General features: G+C 40.1%; 1 protein-coding gene across 3 annotated transcripts in view; it reads left to right on the forward strand.

The window, feature by feature from the left end:
• ESYT2 (extended synaptotagmin 2) overlaps positions 1–13,263 on the forward strand; it is a 78,038-nt gene extending 64,775 nt beyond the window's left edge. For 2 of the 3 annotated variants that reach the window (XM_035128852.3, XM_035128853.3), the window contains 9 exons: positions 726–800; positions 1,394–1,480; positions 2,692–2,841; positions 3,176–3,561; positions 4,972–5,070; positions 7,084–7,215; positions 7,739–7,844; positions 9,594–9,643; positions 9,731–13,263. In XM_035128852.3, coding sequence (XP_034984743.2) covers positions 726–800; positions 1,394–1,480; positions 2,692–2,841; positions 3,176–3,561; positions 4,972–5,070; positions 7,084–7,215; positions 7,739–7,844; positions 9,594–9,643; positions 9,731–9,776 — 1,131 coding nt within the window. In that variant the 3' untranslated portion in view covers positions 9,777–13,263. The remainder of the gene's footprint in view (positions 1–725; positions 801–1,393; positions 1,481–2,691; positions 2,842–3,175; positions 3,562–4,971; positions 5,071–7,083; positions 7,216–7,738; positions 7,845–9,593; positions 9,644–9,730) is intronic. The other variant, XM_088654157.1, reaches the window with a different exon arrangement.
• Positions 13,264–16,923: the final 3,660 nt, after the last annotated feature.

A 16,923-nucleotide genomic window follows, 5' to 3' on the forward strand; every position in this document is an offset into this window, starting at 1 on the left:
GGTAATGACTTTTAACAACATTAATAGCTTCTTCGGATTAACTGTTGTATATACGTCTCTTTTTAATGAAAGCATTTCTGTGAGACATTAATTTGAAGCCTGTTAACAGACATTCACGATCAGGGAATGTTCAGTTTCTGTGAAATGATGATAAGTCACTGTTTACTTTTTTCAGTTTGACCTAATGGTTTGCAACTGGGGAGCAAGGCTCAGACATGACAGATGGTTGGGTAAACCTATAAGATATCATAGCACATCTCCTTCTTTGCTTCTCCCCCCTCCAAAAAAAAAGAGGATATTTAATGAGCCTGAAGTTCAGCTCAATCATAATATTCCATCATACATATAACAAAAATAAGCTTTCTAAGCTTGCGCTTTATCCATATCCCCCATCTGCATGCAGACCGCAGCATTCATTCATTTTTTTTCTGGGATTTGAAATGCTTATTAACGGATTGAGAGGTTGAACTTTATGGAACAGTTTCATTCAAAGTATGGGGTGGGGGCTGGCACGGAAATGTGGGAAGGATTTTGAAATTCAGTTGTGTCGGTAGTATCCCTGTACAGAATATTTCAAGGTGGGTGTGCGTGATTGCTGTTTGCCTCATAACCTATAAACAACTTTGTAAAGAATACAAAATAAATGGGTGGAGGGCTGGGTTCAATTGATGGAAAGCCCGAATGAGATATTAAAAGAATTTCATCCCCCCCCCCTTCGTCTTCAGTCAGGAAAGAAACTAAATAGCAACCCCAACCCCCTTGTCTTGCTGACTGTTGGACACAAGGCACAAGAAAGTAAGGTAAGCTCAAAGACCTAAATCTACCTTGGATAAATATTGAGGTATTCTTGGGAATTCATTGCTCACAGTTGTTTACGTGTTACACGTAATAGGAAAGGTGTTTGCAGTCCTCCTCCTATTGAGAAGCAGGCTGAGAGCAGGTTAATTCGTTAAACCAAAGAAAAATGAGCGACATTTCTGTTGTAACCCATCCTGAAGGACTGGGCCTTTATTACTCTTGTATCCTACTTTTCCTTTAAGGAGCCCAAGGCCTCTTTAGTCATCCTCATAACCTTGTGAACTGTGTTAGGCTGAGAGACAATGAGTGGCTTGCCTGAAGCCACCATCTAGCAGCTGAAACGGGGTTTTAAACTTCAGTTTCCTTCATCCAAACCCACACTCTTGCCATTATGTTACACAGCCTCTTGGATATGTTGGGAAAGTCATTTAAATCTATAAGGGGCATTTGATTCACCATGTAAGCTTCCATGTGATTTTTCTAGTCCATATGAACTTTACCGTACAGTATGTGAAAGTTGCAAGGCAACTGTATAAACTGAGCTTATTTTTAGCCATTAATTGTAATAAACAAACTTCTCCCTACCCCCGAATAGATTCGTTACAAGACCAATGAACCTGTATGGGAGGAAAACTTCACTTTCTTTATTCACAACCCTAGACGGCAAGAGCTAGAAGTTGAGGTAAGATGTCTTTCTCCTTTGAGGTCTTTGCCTCTCCCCTGTTTATACCAGCTCCTGCCCCTAAGTAATCCCTTCCAATATCTATGGGTTACTTTCCTTCTTCCCCCATCTAGTATTTTGATTCCACCGTTTCTAAAAAAGCATGGCAATATCTTCCAGATGGGTAGTCGTGTTTAATGTGTTGTAGGAAAAAGGTATTGTAGCACCTTACACAGCAATACATTCGTCATGGCATGAGCTTTTGGTTTATGGCACGTTTGAGGCTTTGCCCTGGTGCCAGTGAATCTTACCCCCTTGGACATGAAGCTGTGAGGGTGGTTACCTCTTCCTTCCTTGAAAAGTGCATGGAGCAGAAGAAGGAAGTTTGAAGAGTTGACACTCTTTCCTGCTTGACACTCTTTCCCACTTCCTCCTTCAGCTCTATGTCTTTTCCAAGGCTCATATTTATTCTATGGGATCCAGATTTTCCACAGATCCCTTGGGAAAGTGAAGTGTGTGCATACTTTCTTCTTTCTTGTGTCTGTAGTAGGGCAACTGATCTGATGAGAAGGGTAGTGATCAGAGGTGGTGGCATTCATGGTACTCATTCAAAAATCCAAAGGTGCCCATGGGCCTAAAAATGTTAGTGACCTCTGTAAGATTTAAAAAACAACAACAACCAACCTATCTTGAGGCTTCTACTCATTTGGATGACAAGGTCTTGAGTAACCTTGTGCCACTTCTGCAAATGCTGAACAATTTGCATAATCAAATTTGTTTTTACTAGACCAGGCAGTAGCATTTTAAATAGCTTCTGTAATGTTTATATTGGTGGTCACAGTAAACCTGACTTCATCTGGTGCTGGAATTTGGGTGTCTTATCAAATGGAGCTGATGGCCATGAATCTAAAGCCCCCCCCCCCAGTGTGAGCAGTCAAACTCAGCTATTATTATTTATATCTGAATCATTTCATTTTTGTTTTGCTTGGTTCCAGACAGCAGTTTTACTTTAATTCGACTTTGGCAGATTATTGCCTTTTCCATAGAAATAGCACTATTGAGTAAAATACCTGCTTTTCTCTCTGTAACCAGTTAGTGAAGAAGCATGAAGTTGTTGTTGTTTCTTGTTTAAAAAATGTGTTTTATTGAAAAGTGGCTATCCTTTTTATGAGTTTGAGTCGGTTTTTATTTAAAATGTTCAGTGAGGTCAGTTTCTTCTCCTTCTCCAATAGGTCAAGGATGAACAACACCAGTGTTCCTTGGGAAACTTCAAGCTTCCTCTAAGTCAGCTTCTTGAAAGTCAAGATCTAACTATGCACCAGAGATTTCATCTTAGCAATTCTGGTCCAAACAGCACTGTAAACATGAAGATTGCACTCAGGGTACATGATCTCAATGAATATATGTTTAAAGAACCGCGGTGGTGGCATGCAAATATATGTTCCTAAGTATGGAAGAAAACAAATTGCATTAAAAAGGGAAATAAATTGCACATAGTTGGATAGGTGGTACTGTCTTGCATGCATTGGGGCCCAAAGCTCAGTGAATAAAGCACCTACCTTGTATGCAGAATGTCCCAGGTTCAAACCCTGCCATTGCCATTTTAAAGTATCTCAGGGTTTTCTAGCATTTGTATCTTAATTCAGCTGCATGTGCAGCTCCTTTCTGTACTGCGCCAAGAAATTAATGCCATGTTCTCTGTTCTGTGGCTTCTAGATTCTTTCTCTTGAAAAGCAAGAGAGGTCTCCAGACCACCAACACTCAGCCCAAGTGAAGAGGCCCTCTGTTTCCAAAGATGGAAGAAAAGGTTCTTTCAAGCCTCAGGTCCCCAGTTCTCCAGCAACTGACTTGAACAAACACCCAGTTTCCACAACAACAGACACTGTTAAAAAGACTGATGTGGTTGAAAAAAGCCATCCCTCTAATCCTAGTCCTCAGTGGCCAACAGATCTCAGCAGAAGCTCATCCAGTCTCCTTGCCTCCAACTTGAGCTATTCTCCCAGCCACCTTTCAGTCAAAGAACCTACTCCAAGTATCGCTTCGGACATATCACTGCCCATTGCCACGCAGGAGCTGCGGCAGCGGCTGAGACAACTTGAAAAGTATGGTCCTGAATTCTTTTTACGTTAAGTTTTAGGCTAGGAAGGAACCAGGAAGGCCATCAAACATAATGGATGTGAGAAGCTAGGGTTCCTTACACAACAGGACATGTAGTCTAGAGAAGCTTTCATCAACCTGGTGTCCTCCATTTGTTTTGGACTGTGCAGCTGTGCTAGCTGGAGCTGATGGGAGTTGTAGTCCAAAACGTCTGACGGGCACCAGATTGATGAAAGCTTGTCTAGATCGCACGGTGCAATGTTGCAGCAAACCTATGAACATTGATGAGATGGTGCCTTCAGTGTCCCTATCTATGACTTGTAATAAAAAATCCTTCCTGGTTTTGATAATAGTGGTCAATTAGACTTTGCTTTATGCCCAGAACCTATCTTGTAAGCCTCTCCAGGGGGAATGATACTTTTTCCAAAAACACTAGTACACAGTCTTATTGACCACTGAGAATTACAAACTGAAACTTGGATTGTGAGGTCTTAAAATAAAGATTATGTAGTTCGATGACAGCTGGCATCCTTAGTCTATAAATAGCAACTATACCTAATTTGCCACTGCACAGCAGATAAATTAACAGTGCAGTATTATCCGATGTAAAAATATTTGTTGCTTCTGCAACTCAGTGGAGTTTTTGGCACCAGGGCATGTATGAGTAAACAGTTCTCATTATTATATGTAGTTGCCTTTGCCTTTGTAGGTATGTCTTTAAATTTACCAACATAAATTGGACCCCATTCTGATTGGTACACTAGTTCACTTTCTGTTGGCTCTTTCAAACCTAAATGTGAGGCACATAGTGAGGATCCTTTTTCAACTAACATGGAGAGCTCATATTGTCTTTTGACTTCTCTGTATTATTCTCATGCATTTAGTAACTTTAGGGGTGTTTCGCCATTCAGATGTATAAGCTTCTGAATGTAACAGAATATGTTATGTTGGCTTTACAGCTTTCTTAAACATGTTTATCATCCTTTGTTTCTTGAAATTACTGTGCATGAAGAACGGTTCATACAGTCTGCTGACATTTGCACACAGCAGCAATTGCCTAACATGCTACATCCGTAATGTAACCTTCACTGCACAGTAGATATGAAGCTTCATTGTTGGAGGCAGTGTGCCTCTGAATACCAGTTATTGAGAATCACAAGTGGGGGGAGAGTTCTTGTGGGAGTCCTATAGATTAGATGAGCTTTCGTTCTGCTCCTCCAGGCTATCTACACTGTATTTATACCAGAAACCTGGGTTAAAACAGCATGTGGCATGGCTTCTGAGTTTGTGAAAGGTCATATCCTTACTATTGAGGGGATAAAAACTTTCAAGAAAAGAGAAATAAACCTGCTTATGTATGTCAGTTGCTTCCCCAACATGGCAACTGAATATTGACAGTATTATGATTCTCACAGTGGCACAACGTTAGGACAGTCTCCGTTGGGACAGATTCAATTAACAATTCGGCACAGCTCACAAAGAAACAAACTTATGGTCGTGGTTCACACATGTAGGTGAGTATAATATTGCTTCTTTCTGTATCTTGCAGCAAAACTACTATTATTCATTCATTTTAGTCTAATTATATACTGCTGCACTCCTGATAATAACAAAGCAGTTCACCTTTAAAATACACAGTAGAACAACAACAACAACAAAGAGCCAACACACAATACACAACAACAACACAATATAACCATAAAAGCCATCTAACCATTCCCACAAACTGTCCTGTGGCTCAGCAGATCTCTCAGCCTAACTGTCCCAGGTGAAGGGTTATGTCTGCAAAAGCCAATGAAACGAATAGTTGAAGACTGATGGACCTCTAGAGGCAAAGAGGTTAACACAACACAACCAGGAAGCCTTTTGAATAGGCCACAGTTCCTTGGGTATCACGGGACCGCGGTATCCTAAGAAGGGCTCCCTCCAGTTGCACAAACTGGGGAAAGCATTCTGTCATGTATCTGTATAGAGCTTTGTAAGTTGACAGCAACACCTTGAATTGGGCTTGGAAGCAAGCAGCCACTGCAGTTCATGGAGGAGTAATACGGCTTTGAATTGGCACATCACTCTCAAGTCACTGAACACTGGCTTTCTGCACTAGCGGCAGCCTCCAAGCAAGCTGTACAGAAGCCCGTAGAGCACATTGTAGTAATCCAGATGAGAGTTTACCAGGGCATGGATCACTGGGGTTGCATTCAAGTGTCCATTTGTTCACTATATAGGAGAGATTCCCTACCTTTAGCTGTTCATTTAATTTATTTTGCTTTTTTTATAAACTTGCTTTTAATTTTTACCATTTAATGTACATTTTATTTTCTTTGAAACATTTTGTTAAATAAACTGAAGTAGAATAATAGCAATGCTCAGAGCAATATGTAACTGTAGCATTGGCTTCTATTATTGCAATGTAGTAGAGGCAAGCTCCCTCCCTTCCACCAGCACCGTCTGTCTACCTTATTCAGAAGTGTCATTGGAGCCCTGCAGCTCATTCTGATAGTCTATTCATTATATATTTTGCATGAGTACGTGTGGATTCCAGGCCACTTCCCTGGAAGGACCACCGTAGCTGTATTGCGAATACATTGCAGAGGGGGCCATATCTTCTGGACAGATGATGTTCCAGATGTGCCCCCAGAACTACCATTTGCAAAGTCTTAGATAACAGGACAGGGAAAAGATATTTCCCTGAGTCTCTGGAGACCTGATACCTGTCAGGGTTGGCAGCGCTAGTGTGGGTGGGCCATTGTTCTAAGTCTAGCATAAGATTGTATTAGCCCAAAGCACAGGATAGTATTATCCCAGATAAGTTTTGAGGCTTATTACTGAGCCACTGAAATGATCGAGACTTAGTTTGTGACAATTGAAACGTTAAGAAACCACGTTTAATAAAAAATGAGATACTGAAAACATTTTAAAGTGCTTTCCCTAGAGAAATTATGGGCTGTTGCACAATTGCCACTAGGATATTACAGTGTTTTGCTAAAATTTTAATTTAATTGGCAGAAGTCAAGTATCTCTAATATTACTGCTATAGGGTAAAATTCTATGCTCATGCATTTGGCTGGGGCTAGGGGAATTTGGGTAAGGAATGGGGAGTTGGTGGTTCATTATCTCTACCATATTCCTATTTTATCCCTGAATAACACTGACCCAAGAAGAAGCTACATTCCTAATAGCACATATGAGAAGGTGGTGATGAGTGGCAAGGAGTTTCATTCCTCAGTCTTTTTCATGTGGCTTGACAGCCCATCACCTCTCCGTTAGTGCTGTTTCCTGAGCTCAATTTCTCTCAGTTGCCTCATATTGAAAGCTACTTGCAACCAGAATCCTCTTTCTGGGAGGGCAGGAGAGTGATCGTGTATACAGTAGGCAATACGTTAGGAGAGAAGATATTAAGAATCAGCACATACAGGAGACAGTCTGAGAGGATGAATACCGAGGCAGTTGGCGTGAATACCGAGACAGTGTACTTAAAAAAAAAATGTCCTCTGTTCTAATGTGGTTATTTTGTGTTTCTTTGACAGAAATCTAATTGCGTTTTCAGAAGAAGGATCTGACCCCTATGTCCGAATGTATTTATTGCCTGACAAGAGGAGATCAGGAAGAAGAAAAACAAGCGTTTCGAAGAAGAATTTAAATCCAGTGTTTGATCAGGCGTATGTTGCAGTTTCTCATTTGTTGGTTTTACAACATGGAGTTGACACAATCTTCTTTTGCTTGCAGTGAAATAGAAGTAATCAGGAGTATACAGCAAACTGTTTAGGAGTAAACAGATTTCAAAAGTTTATTTAACACTTATTTTAAAACAGGCAGGGAACATGGTTCAGTACAATGCATGTTTTAAAAGGTGATTGGTTTTAATAGCCTGGTATGCTTAGAAAGTAGAGATGGACAGAAAGCTCAGAAAGCAAATAGTTTTGCAAAGGGAAGTGCTCACCATGAGGTGAGAGGGAGTTTATGTTCATGAATATTTTTCCATGCAAGTTCAGTTGGAATCAAAGGCTGCTTTCAGAATTTCAGGGATTTCCCTCCTGCAGACCTGTTTTGCAGTTTAGAAATACAATTTAATAAAAATGTAAACAGAGATTCTAAACCTGCTGGGTATCCTGTATCAGATGCCTTTCATAAGGCATCTGATACATTTCATAAGCGCACTTTAATATTGTTTTCTCTTTTCAGCTTTGATTTCAGTGTTTCATTACCTGAAGTACAGAGAAGAACGTTAGATGTAGCAGTGAAGAACAGTGGAGGTTTCTTATCCAAAGACAAAGGGCTTCTTGGTAAGGTAAGTTACAGATATAAAGAAAAAACACCATGGAATGCAGGTGCAGGTAAGTGTGAGTTAAAATGTTCTTCCTTTCTCAAAATACTACAGCCCAGAATCATCAGTGCAGCTGAATGCTGGAAGATGCAGGAGATGCAAAATGAAGTACAGTTGTACCTCGGGTTACGAACCGCTCGGGTTGCGAACAGTTCGGGTTACGAACTCTGCAAACCCGGAAGTGTTTTCGCCCCGCGCGCGCCTTCCACGCATTCGCAGAAGCGGCGTGCGCGCTTTGCGCATGCGCAAAAATGGCACTCGGTTTGCGACCTTTTCGGGTTACGAACTGCGACCCGGAACGGATCGAGTTCGTAACCCGAGGTACGACTGTACAGTACTTGGGTTTGACTGAAGATTCAAGTCAAAGGAATTATATAGCACACAATTAAACTATGGAATTCTCTACCACAATATGCAATGAGGGCTTTAAAAGGGGATGAGACACATTCTTGGAGGACGTGCTTATCTTCTGCTTGTGGGCTTCCCATGGACATCTAGCTGACCACTGCAACTACAGACTGTTGGACTAAATGATTCTTTGGTCTGATCCAGCAGAACTGTTCCTACTTCCTTATGTAATGGTTAGTGGCTTCTCTTGTAGGCAGAATGGTGATTAAACACAGAGGGCGTGGAGAATGAGAGACAGTCTTACGAGGGGCTTTAATCATCACATCATAGGAAGGTAGGAAGCTGCCTTTTAGTGAGTCAGACCACTGGTCCATCTAGCCCAGTATTGTCTGTGCTGACTGGCAACAGTTCTCCAGGATTTCAAACCAGCATCTCTCCTATTCCTACCTGGAGATGCTGGGGATTGACTGTGGGACCTTCTCTATGTAGCATCGTGGGAGCCACAAGTAGTCAACCCACTCCCTGCAATGTTGTGCAGTGATCTGAACCACCCGAGGAAATCCGAAGCAGCTGGACCTTCCAAAAAGTCACCAGCCATTACAGAAATGGTAGGAGGGCAGCCTTATATCTCGGCTCTTGACTCTCACCCCAGAAACTGCACCGCTAAAAATAGACAATGTCACTTTGCATGAGAGGAGAGTTAACATTTGAGTTATTTACCTGCCTCTGTAAGCAATGGCACCAAAGCAAGAGAAATATCCATCCCAATATGCCTTTTGTCTGAGCAGAGTTGCTGCTTGCTGTAGCCTCAGAACCTGAGCTATAGGCCCCAGCCTGGTGAGCTTGCCAATACCCTTGCAAGGCCCCCAATAAATACCCAGGCCTTGTGACAATGCAGCCAGAATGTATCTCCTTGACCTTTGACCATCTTGGTTTATTAAAGCTTGCCAGAGGGGTATCCCCAAGCGGGTTCAGGGTTTGGTTGATGCATCTTTGTGGTCCCAGCTGTCCTGAAAGAGGTGGCGAGTTGATCACTCCTGAAAAAGCCCACCCTGGACACACTCACTGATTGCAACTTCCAACTGGCTTGTGGCGCAACAAATCCAAGTACTGATTCGGATTCAGCACATGGGAATTCTATATCATACTTAACGCCGCAAAATGTGTTGCTGAATGCTGTCACAATGGGACTCAAGTCTTTAAAGTTTGAGAGATGGCACCAGCAAAAGTTCTACTTAAGCAGCTGTAGGGCACTTAATTAAAAAAAAATTTTTTTAAAAAAAATTAAGTGTTAAATCATTGCCACAAGATATTAGCATGCCCAGATTTCTCTGAACTTAATTAGCTGCTTCTTCTCTTGCACAGGTATTGATACCACTGGCTTCTGAAGAACTTTCCAAGAGTTGCACCCAGTGGTAAGTACAATCACACTGGTACTCCTTCCATCTTATTTATTCTTGGTGCCTCCAATAAGACTGCTTTTCTTTTTCTTCACCTTCTAGGTATGACCTGACAGAAGATGGTACAAGGCCGCATATTGCACCTTAGGCAGTTTGGGATGCCAGAAGCTCCTGTTCATATACTTTTGCCATCCTTTATATATTTTATCAACATTGTTCACACAGATGTATTAATATTTTTTATAACTCTTAGTTATTCGGCCCAACCAACACTTCCCAACAGTTTTATAATACTTGGACATTATATGTAGGCTCAAGTCCGTTTGTTAGCCTATTTTCCTTCATTTGTTACAGCTACTTTAATGTGCAATAGGGTTTGTAGAGTAACCATGTTTCAATGGAACCTTTTATGGCATTTGTAACCTTGAGAAAAGTGAGATCATCTGCTTTTCCTATCTTGTATCTCACCAAGGTGTCTGCCATGTAAATAGATGCTATTTTTTAAAAGATAGTTTCCCCCAATGGTTTGAAGTCAAAAGGAAAACATAAACATTTTTCTTTTAAATGCACCCTAAAAGTTTAAGGAAAAATGTTCAGGGAATGGTTTCCGCAGCAAAATCGTCTTAATCCTAATATGACGGATTTCTTTAAAAAGAAAAGAAAAAGTACTGAAGGAATTAATTGAACAGTTAGCCCATATATTTCTGCCCTTGAAGCCTTGCAAAATGGGAGAGTACAAAATATTAACTTTTAATATTTATATAGAAAGGTATTCTTGGAATTGCAGATAATTCATATAATTCTAAAATTCATCCAGATGTTATAAAGAAAAGTATATATAATTACTGTATAAAAAAATACTGTATGAAAATAAGATGATCATGGTGTTGAAATAATAGTATATCCATCTAGTCTCTTAAGATGCAAAAGTTAAGACTTGAGTAGTACAGTGTTTTGTAATGCACTTTTGCAGTCATTGCTTCCTGTTTAGAATTTATTTGCCCCACCTGAAATACCAGAAAATTGCCTATGCAACAGTATGGTTAAGATGTACTACAGATTAAGAATTGATAACCACCCTAATGATTCAGAATATGTGGTGGAATCACATTGATTGTTTTACATATGAAGTCTCTTTAACTGGGTCTCTAGGACGTTTATCAGTGTAAAATGCCTGCAGGTCTCTTAAATTGGCACTCATATTATAGAAAGCTCAATATCTAGATTTCTGGTTGCTCTTTCCACAGTTGCTTCAATGCTTGGAGCAGTTCCTTCTCTTTTGGGTCTGATCTATGTGAAACACTCACATTCCATTCAAAACACCACTGCATTCTGCTGCAAGGACTAGTTCATACACCACCAGTTAAGGAATCTGTCACTGGATATTGAGCAGACAGTGTGCTCCACAAATTCTGCAAAATCAGCCATGAATCTGGAATGTGTGGATCAGAATGATGTTAATGCAGTAAAAAGGAGCCATTTAAAATCAAACGTATGTTCTAATCAGTGCAGCTTTTTCATTTGATTTTCACAGGGCCCAGGAAATGCAGGAGTGGTTTGCAACAAATGGACTTGATAAATGTTTTGTGTGAACATTTTGCTTCATTTTATTCATTGTTGCTTTGAGAACAAGATCAATAGGGCATTGATTATATCTATTGCTTCCTTTTTTTGGAAAGCTTTCTCAGATGGTTTTTAACAAAAATGTATATTTTTGTGGTTTGACCCAAGAAACAGTACACTTCCTCTGCAGACAGTAGCCTCACAATCTTGGGTAAATATGCAATTGCTTTTTAAAAACAAAATAACAATTTCTCTTGGGGTGGCTTCTGACTACAAAATAATGTTTATGGGAAAATAAACTTCTGGAATACTAGCTTTATAATTAAACTTACATAACCTTAATTCTTGCTTAGACATTTGGAATAATCCAGTAGTAACGTCTCCTGCACAAGAATCATTTAGTTGAGCTTGCACAGAAGAGATTCCCATGTGCCCTTCAAGTATACTAAGAATACCGAAGTGCCTGTCATATAGATGTAGCAGACTGTTCACACCAAGTTTTAAAAACAAATTCATTTTCATTTGTCAGCGTGACACATTTGTACACACCCTTTGGCATCCCATATGTAACATCATGTTGTATTGTGTCAGCTTTGCTAGGCAGACCTGTGCAGCATCATTCAGATAATTTGGCACATGTACATAAGCTGAGAGAGAGGCTCACCATAAACATAGCTTAGATCAGGCATCCCCAAACTGCGGCCCTCCAGATGTTTTGGCCTACAACTCCCATGATCCCTAGCTAAGAGGACAAGTGGTCAGGGATGATGGGAATTGTAGTCCAAAACATCTGGAGGGCCGAAGTTTGGGGATGCCTGACTTAGATTAAGGTGGTCCCCTACTTCCTTTTAAGCATCTTCACTATACGACCACCATTAGACAACTCAAACAAGGGAGAACATATAATAGGAAGAAGAAAAGCCATAAGCTGTAGTTATCACGAGCCCTTATGAGAAATATGAAGACAAGGGAAATGTGACTCGAAGTTAAGTCTTATTGAAGAAAACTAATAACCCATATACCCTAGTATTCTCTCCTGGCTAAAACTGATATTAGTAAGTAAGAGCATTGTATAGTGGCATTAGTTATGCTGAAATTCCTAAATGATGAGATTCTTGGGAGAGGATGCCATAATGCCAACATGTGGGCATGTAACATCCTAGAATAAATAGGTTTCTCGTTGTGGTCAAAATTCGGCAGGAGGGTCCTACATAATTCTTTTGAGTATCTGAGTATCAGGTATGGTAACCTCTATTTCAGGTATCTGCAACACCTTGGCATTAAGAGTGGGATATTGGTGGGAATGCATAGAGGTAATGCAGGCCACTAGGGAACAGTGTGAAATACTTCTAATCTATTATTAAAGTAAAAGCCGTCATCTTCTCCCTTCATCCCCTGGTATATATCAGTGTTCTTTCCCTACATCCCGAGGTATCCTGCATGAGGAAATAACAAATAGTGAGAGTTATTCCAAATGTGTGCAAAAAAAGATTTGTTACAATGTGAGAGTCATCAAGGTGGCCCTCAGGTGGAGAGGAGCTCGCTCTCAAAAATCTGGACCAAAATCCTGGCTAAATACAAAGAAATGCTCTTTCTACCTTTGGAAATCAGAAGCTGCATGCATGAATCTATTCTGTCCACAACTTGGTGGTGGTAAGTTGAGGAAGAATGACGTTTCCATTAGCAAATCAAAGACTGAATGTCATCAGACTAGCTTTCCGCGTTCTTTATTTTTTTAAATTCTGTGCCTTAAAGGAAAGCTTAAATACTTTGTTTCAACCCAAGCTTTGTTCTCTGTATCTACCAGTTTCTGTTGCGTGCTATTGAAAGTGTTCAGTGCTCTAGGTTGCTGGAGAGGAAAGCAGCACTTTGCATTTAGAGCTATTATAATCCAAGTACCAAGTCAATATATTATGTGGGTTTTGGATTAAATTATTTGAACCTTCTCTATATCAGGCTTGCAGCAACTGCTGAAGGGAGGAGATAGGGTGGTCAGTTTAGTACAGATTGCCTTTTTCGCTCATTTAATTTTGCAATTGCATGTATTTATTCAATAAATGATTCATATGGGAGTTATTGGTGGATCTTTTTTTCCTTCATTCTGAGAAAGTCTTAAATATTTATTTACCTGACATAACGGACAGTCATTAGTGCATCATTGATTTACTGCATTATCAGAAGACATGTATTCTGTGTATGTATGTTGACTACTGAAATCAATAGAAACTTCCTGCACTACAGGGAAGAGGTTCATTGATAAGCCTAAGCTTATGCCGTTGATGAAACTTGAGAAAAAGCTGCTAGTTACTTCCAAAGACTTCGGTTGGATGGATATCTACACTGATACAGCCTCTGTAATTGGTTTCCTGCAGAAGCAACATTTTTCAGAACTCACATTGTGTTACAATCTTGAAGATAAGAGGGAGGGATGAAGGTATTTCAGAGAAGGTAGATGGAGCAAATGAGGCATATTTTTAAAATGGTTTTCAGTTCAGAAGAGACACGTCTTGCCCAGTGCATGGAAAACTCATAATACTGGGTCAGGTCTGCTTTACTTACATCAACATAGAAATGCCTATGTGCGTTGTCTTACAACAGCTGATTTTGTATTTTCTTGCATTACTTAATTCTGTTTTTTAACCTATAAGCAAAGGCAGCTGTGGTAGCCTACAAGAAATTCAGAAATGCATACTTGGGCAATACTATTATTAGGCCAACCACAAATATAAAATTGAGCAAGGTACTCACTTCTACAAAACCCTGCACCAGGCACAAAGGCTGGGAGGGGAGGCTGATGTCCGCAGCGGCATCTCGGTCTTCCCGACACCTTATGTCACATATGATGGCAGGTGTGAGTGGTTTCTGAAAAGCAGCCTCGTAGACCCAGTAAGCCAAGTTTGGCCCACAGGCTGGGGATTCCCTATGATTTTAAAGGTATGATGTCCATTTAGTCACAGTCTTCAAGGACTGTTGGGATAAAGAGACACGATGATTGATACCCCCATTAAAAAAATCTAAATCCAGCTGTTACCTGGGTTCATCACTATCACTGGGTTCCTTAGTAGGTGGAAAACAGAAATAAACTAAGTTTTAAATTCAGGATGCTGAGATTGACTTTAGTTGCTGTCCTACGTGAAAAAGAAGTCACTGAAAGCTAATCAAGGTAATTTAAGATAAGTGGTACATTTTTAAGCTATAAGGAGGCAAAAAAGTGAGCTCTTGGCAATAGTTCTGATGCAGTCTCAAATAGTGTGCTTTTTCAATCATGCACACAACTCATAAATAAAAAAATTCCTTCAGTAGCACCTTAAAGACCAACTAAGTTTTTATTTTGGTATGAGCTTTCGTGTGCATGCACACTTCTTCAGATACCTTCTTCAGATACCTACGAAAGCTCATACCAAAATAAAAACTTAGTTGGTCTTTAAGGTGCTACTGAAGGAATTTTTTTATTTTACTTCGATCCAGACCAACACGGCTACCTACCTGTAACTCATAAATAGCACTAGATGGTGCTATAGATTCTGATGAATAAGTGTTCTTCCCAGTCAGTTCAGCCTATTCTGGTACAACTACTGTAAAGCTTTTGTCCATGGTTTTTTTCCTGGTATATCGTAATTTGAGGAATGTACTGTATGTACCCTTTACTATGGACATGCTCAGGAAATCTTGTAAACATTGCTGGCTGTTGGTTTTTAAAATCTCTCTTTTTATGGTACCACTCTCTTGATTTATGTCTGGTTTTTGTACCCCACCTTGGGATTAAGTGGGATGATGGGCTGGTTAAAAATATTTGGGGGGGGGGGAAATGGTACACAGACACTAGAAATGCAGTTTTGCTCTGCAGAAAATGTTATTAGCCTAAAGAGCTGTAAGTTAATACACAATGGGGGGGGGGACAAAAAGCAGAATTATTTAGAATTAGATAAGAAGATGGTGTATATAATGTTTGTTCACTTATCAATGTAAACTATGCTTGTGTATTTAGACCTCTACATTCCTTCAAGGCGTATAAGCCCTACAAATCCACATTGACAGTTCCATAACACCCCCCCCCCAAAGTAATAGTAAATACAGTAATAGTGTGTTAACTATTGTTTTTTGAGAGACCTTTTAAAAAAGCAGATTATGAGATAGGGCATTTGGATGATGGAAATCAGACTTCAAACCCTAAGGAACAGCTCAGTTTCCTAGAATAATGTAATGTAAGGAGGTTCCCTGTGCTGGGAAATTGCAGTACCCTGCAGCAGAAGTAGAATCACAAGAAATAGAATCTAGTCCTCTGGAAAGTGCCTTGAACTTCTGGCCTGGCCATATTAACATGTGCGGCAGAGTGCATGACAGATGCCCCATTTGCCTAAGTGGGAGGAAACCAAACTACTATAGCTTTTAGGAGAATTTTACGAGTGATCTTCCAATTTTATAAAAATTATTGATGTAAAACAGTAAGTGAAATGATAAATAGAAATGGAAGGAAACATTCAATGTCAATTGCAAAGAAATCCAACAGTAACAAAGTGTATATAAAATAAGCTTTACTGCAATACACGGTAAATAGCTGTTCCAGAATTGTCTCCTCAAAGCTCAAGTGTGCACTATATAAAAGAAAACTGACTCTCATGTCAAAATAACTGTTTTCTGAAGGGGCATAGATGGTATATAGTCAAATAGATTCACCAGCTATCATATGATGTCACATTCTGGTAATATTTTGTTACTACTGATAGCGGTGAATAATACACAAAATTACAATGGTTTGCCTGAGGCATTCTAGACTCCTTGACAGTTAAGAGGGATCTCTTCAAGGGGGGTGGGGGTGGGAGACAAGATTGTCTGATGAAGGGACAGCATGGAAGCAAGCTTGCATTTGCTGTTGCTCAGCAACCTTGTATTGAAGGTCCCCTTTCCCAGATTGCTTTAACAAGATTTGATGGGAGAAGGATAGTTAATTATATGATTAATAAAAAAAAGGTATAGATTATTCTGAACTGATGTGCAGACACGTCAAAATGGAATTGTACAATTTAGGTACTGTTGAAAGATGACACCCTGCAAAAACTTGACAACTGGCTCATTATTACCTGCAAAAAGCAATTCTTACATCCCTTTTTTGTTTTCTGTTGTATCACTTAAGATCTTATCTTTGTTATTATTCAGCCTGCTATGATTTCTGTGTCAAGATCTAGTTGCAGGGACATGTTGAAATAAAGACCTGAATTTAATAAGCTATGTTAAATTGTAGGGAGAGCTGTATTTCAGTGAGTTTACCTGATGGGTACCTTTCAGAGTTGGAAACATTGATAAATTACTGCAATTTGTACCCGGGCACTGCTTGCGAATGGAAGCGCCAGCCAATTAATTAGGCATATATCCCTGCTTTACAATGGCTGCTCTTACTTAAAACTGCCTCCACACTGTTGCTGTAGGGCTGTTAACGCTGAGCTGTAAACAGCAGTCAGAGGGGAGCGGGGAAACCAGGAGTTGTGCCAAGGAATTGGAGTCAAGGAACTGAGCCAGAGAACTGAAGAACATGCCAAAGCCAGAATATATCAGGCAACCACTCAGCCCAAAGTCTGAGAATATGTCAGTGTCCAGACTCCAGACGGTACCACAGTCTGCAGTTGTGGGAGTTGCACATGCACAGTCTGTTGTGGGTTCCTGGTTCTAGTAGCTAGTTTTCTTTGAGTAACTCAGATTATTTAACTTTACCTCACTTTCTATTCCTGCCCCCT

The sequence above is a fragment of the Zootoca vivipara genome, chromosome 11 (assembly GCF_965207765.1).
Source record: "Zootoca vivipara chromosome 11, rZooViv2.hap1.1, whole genome shotgun sequence".
Classification (NCBI taxonomy): domain Eukaryota; kingdom Metazoa; phylum Chordata; class Lepidosauria; order Squamata; family Lacertidae; genus Zootoca; species Zootoca vivipara.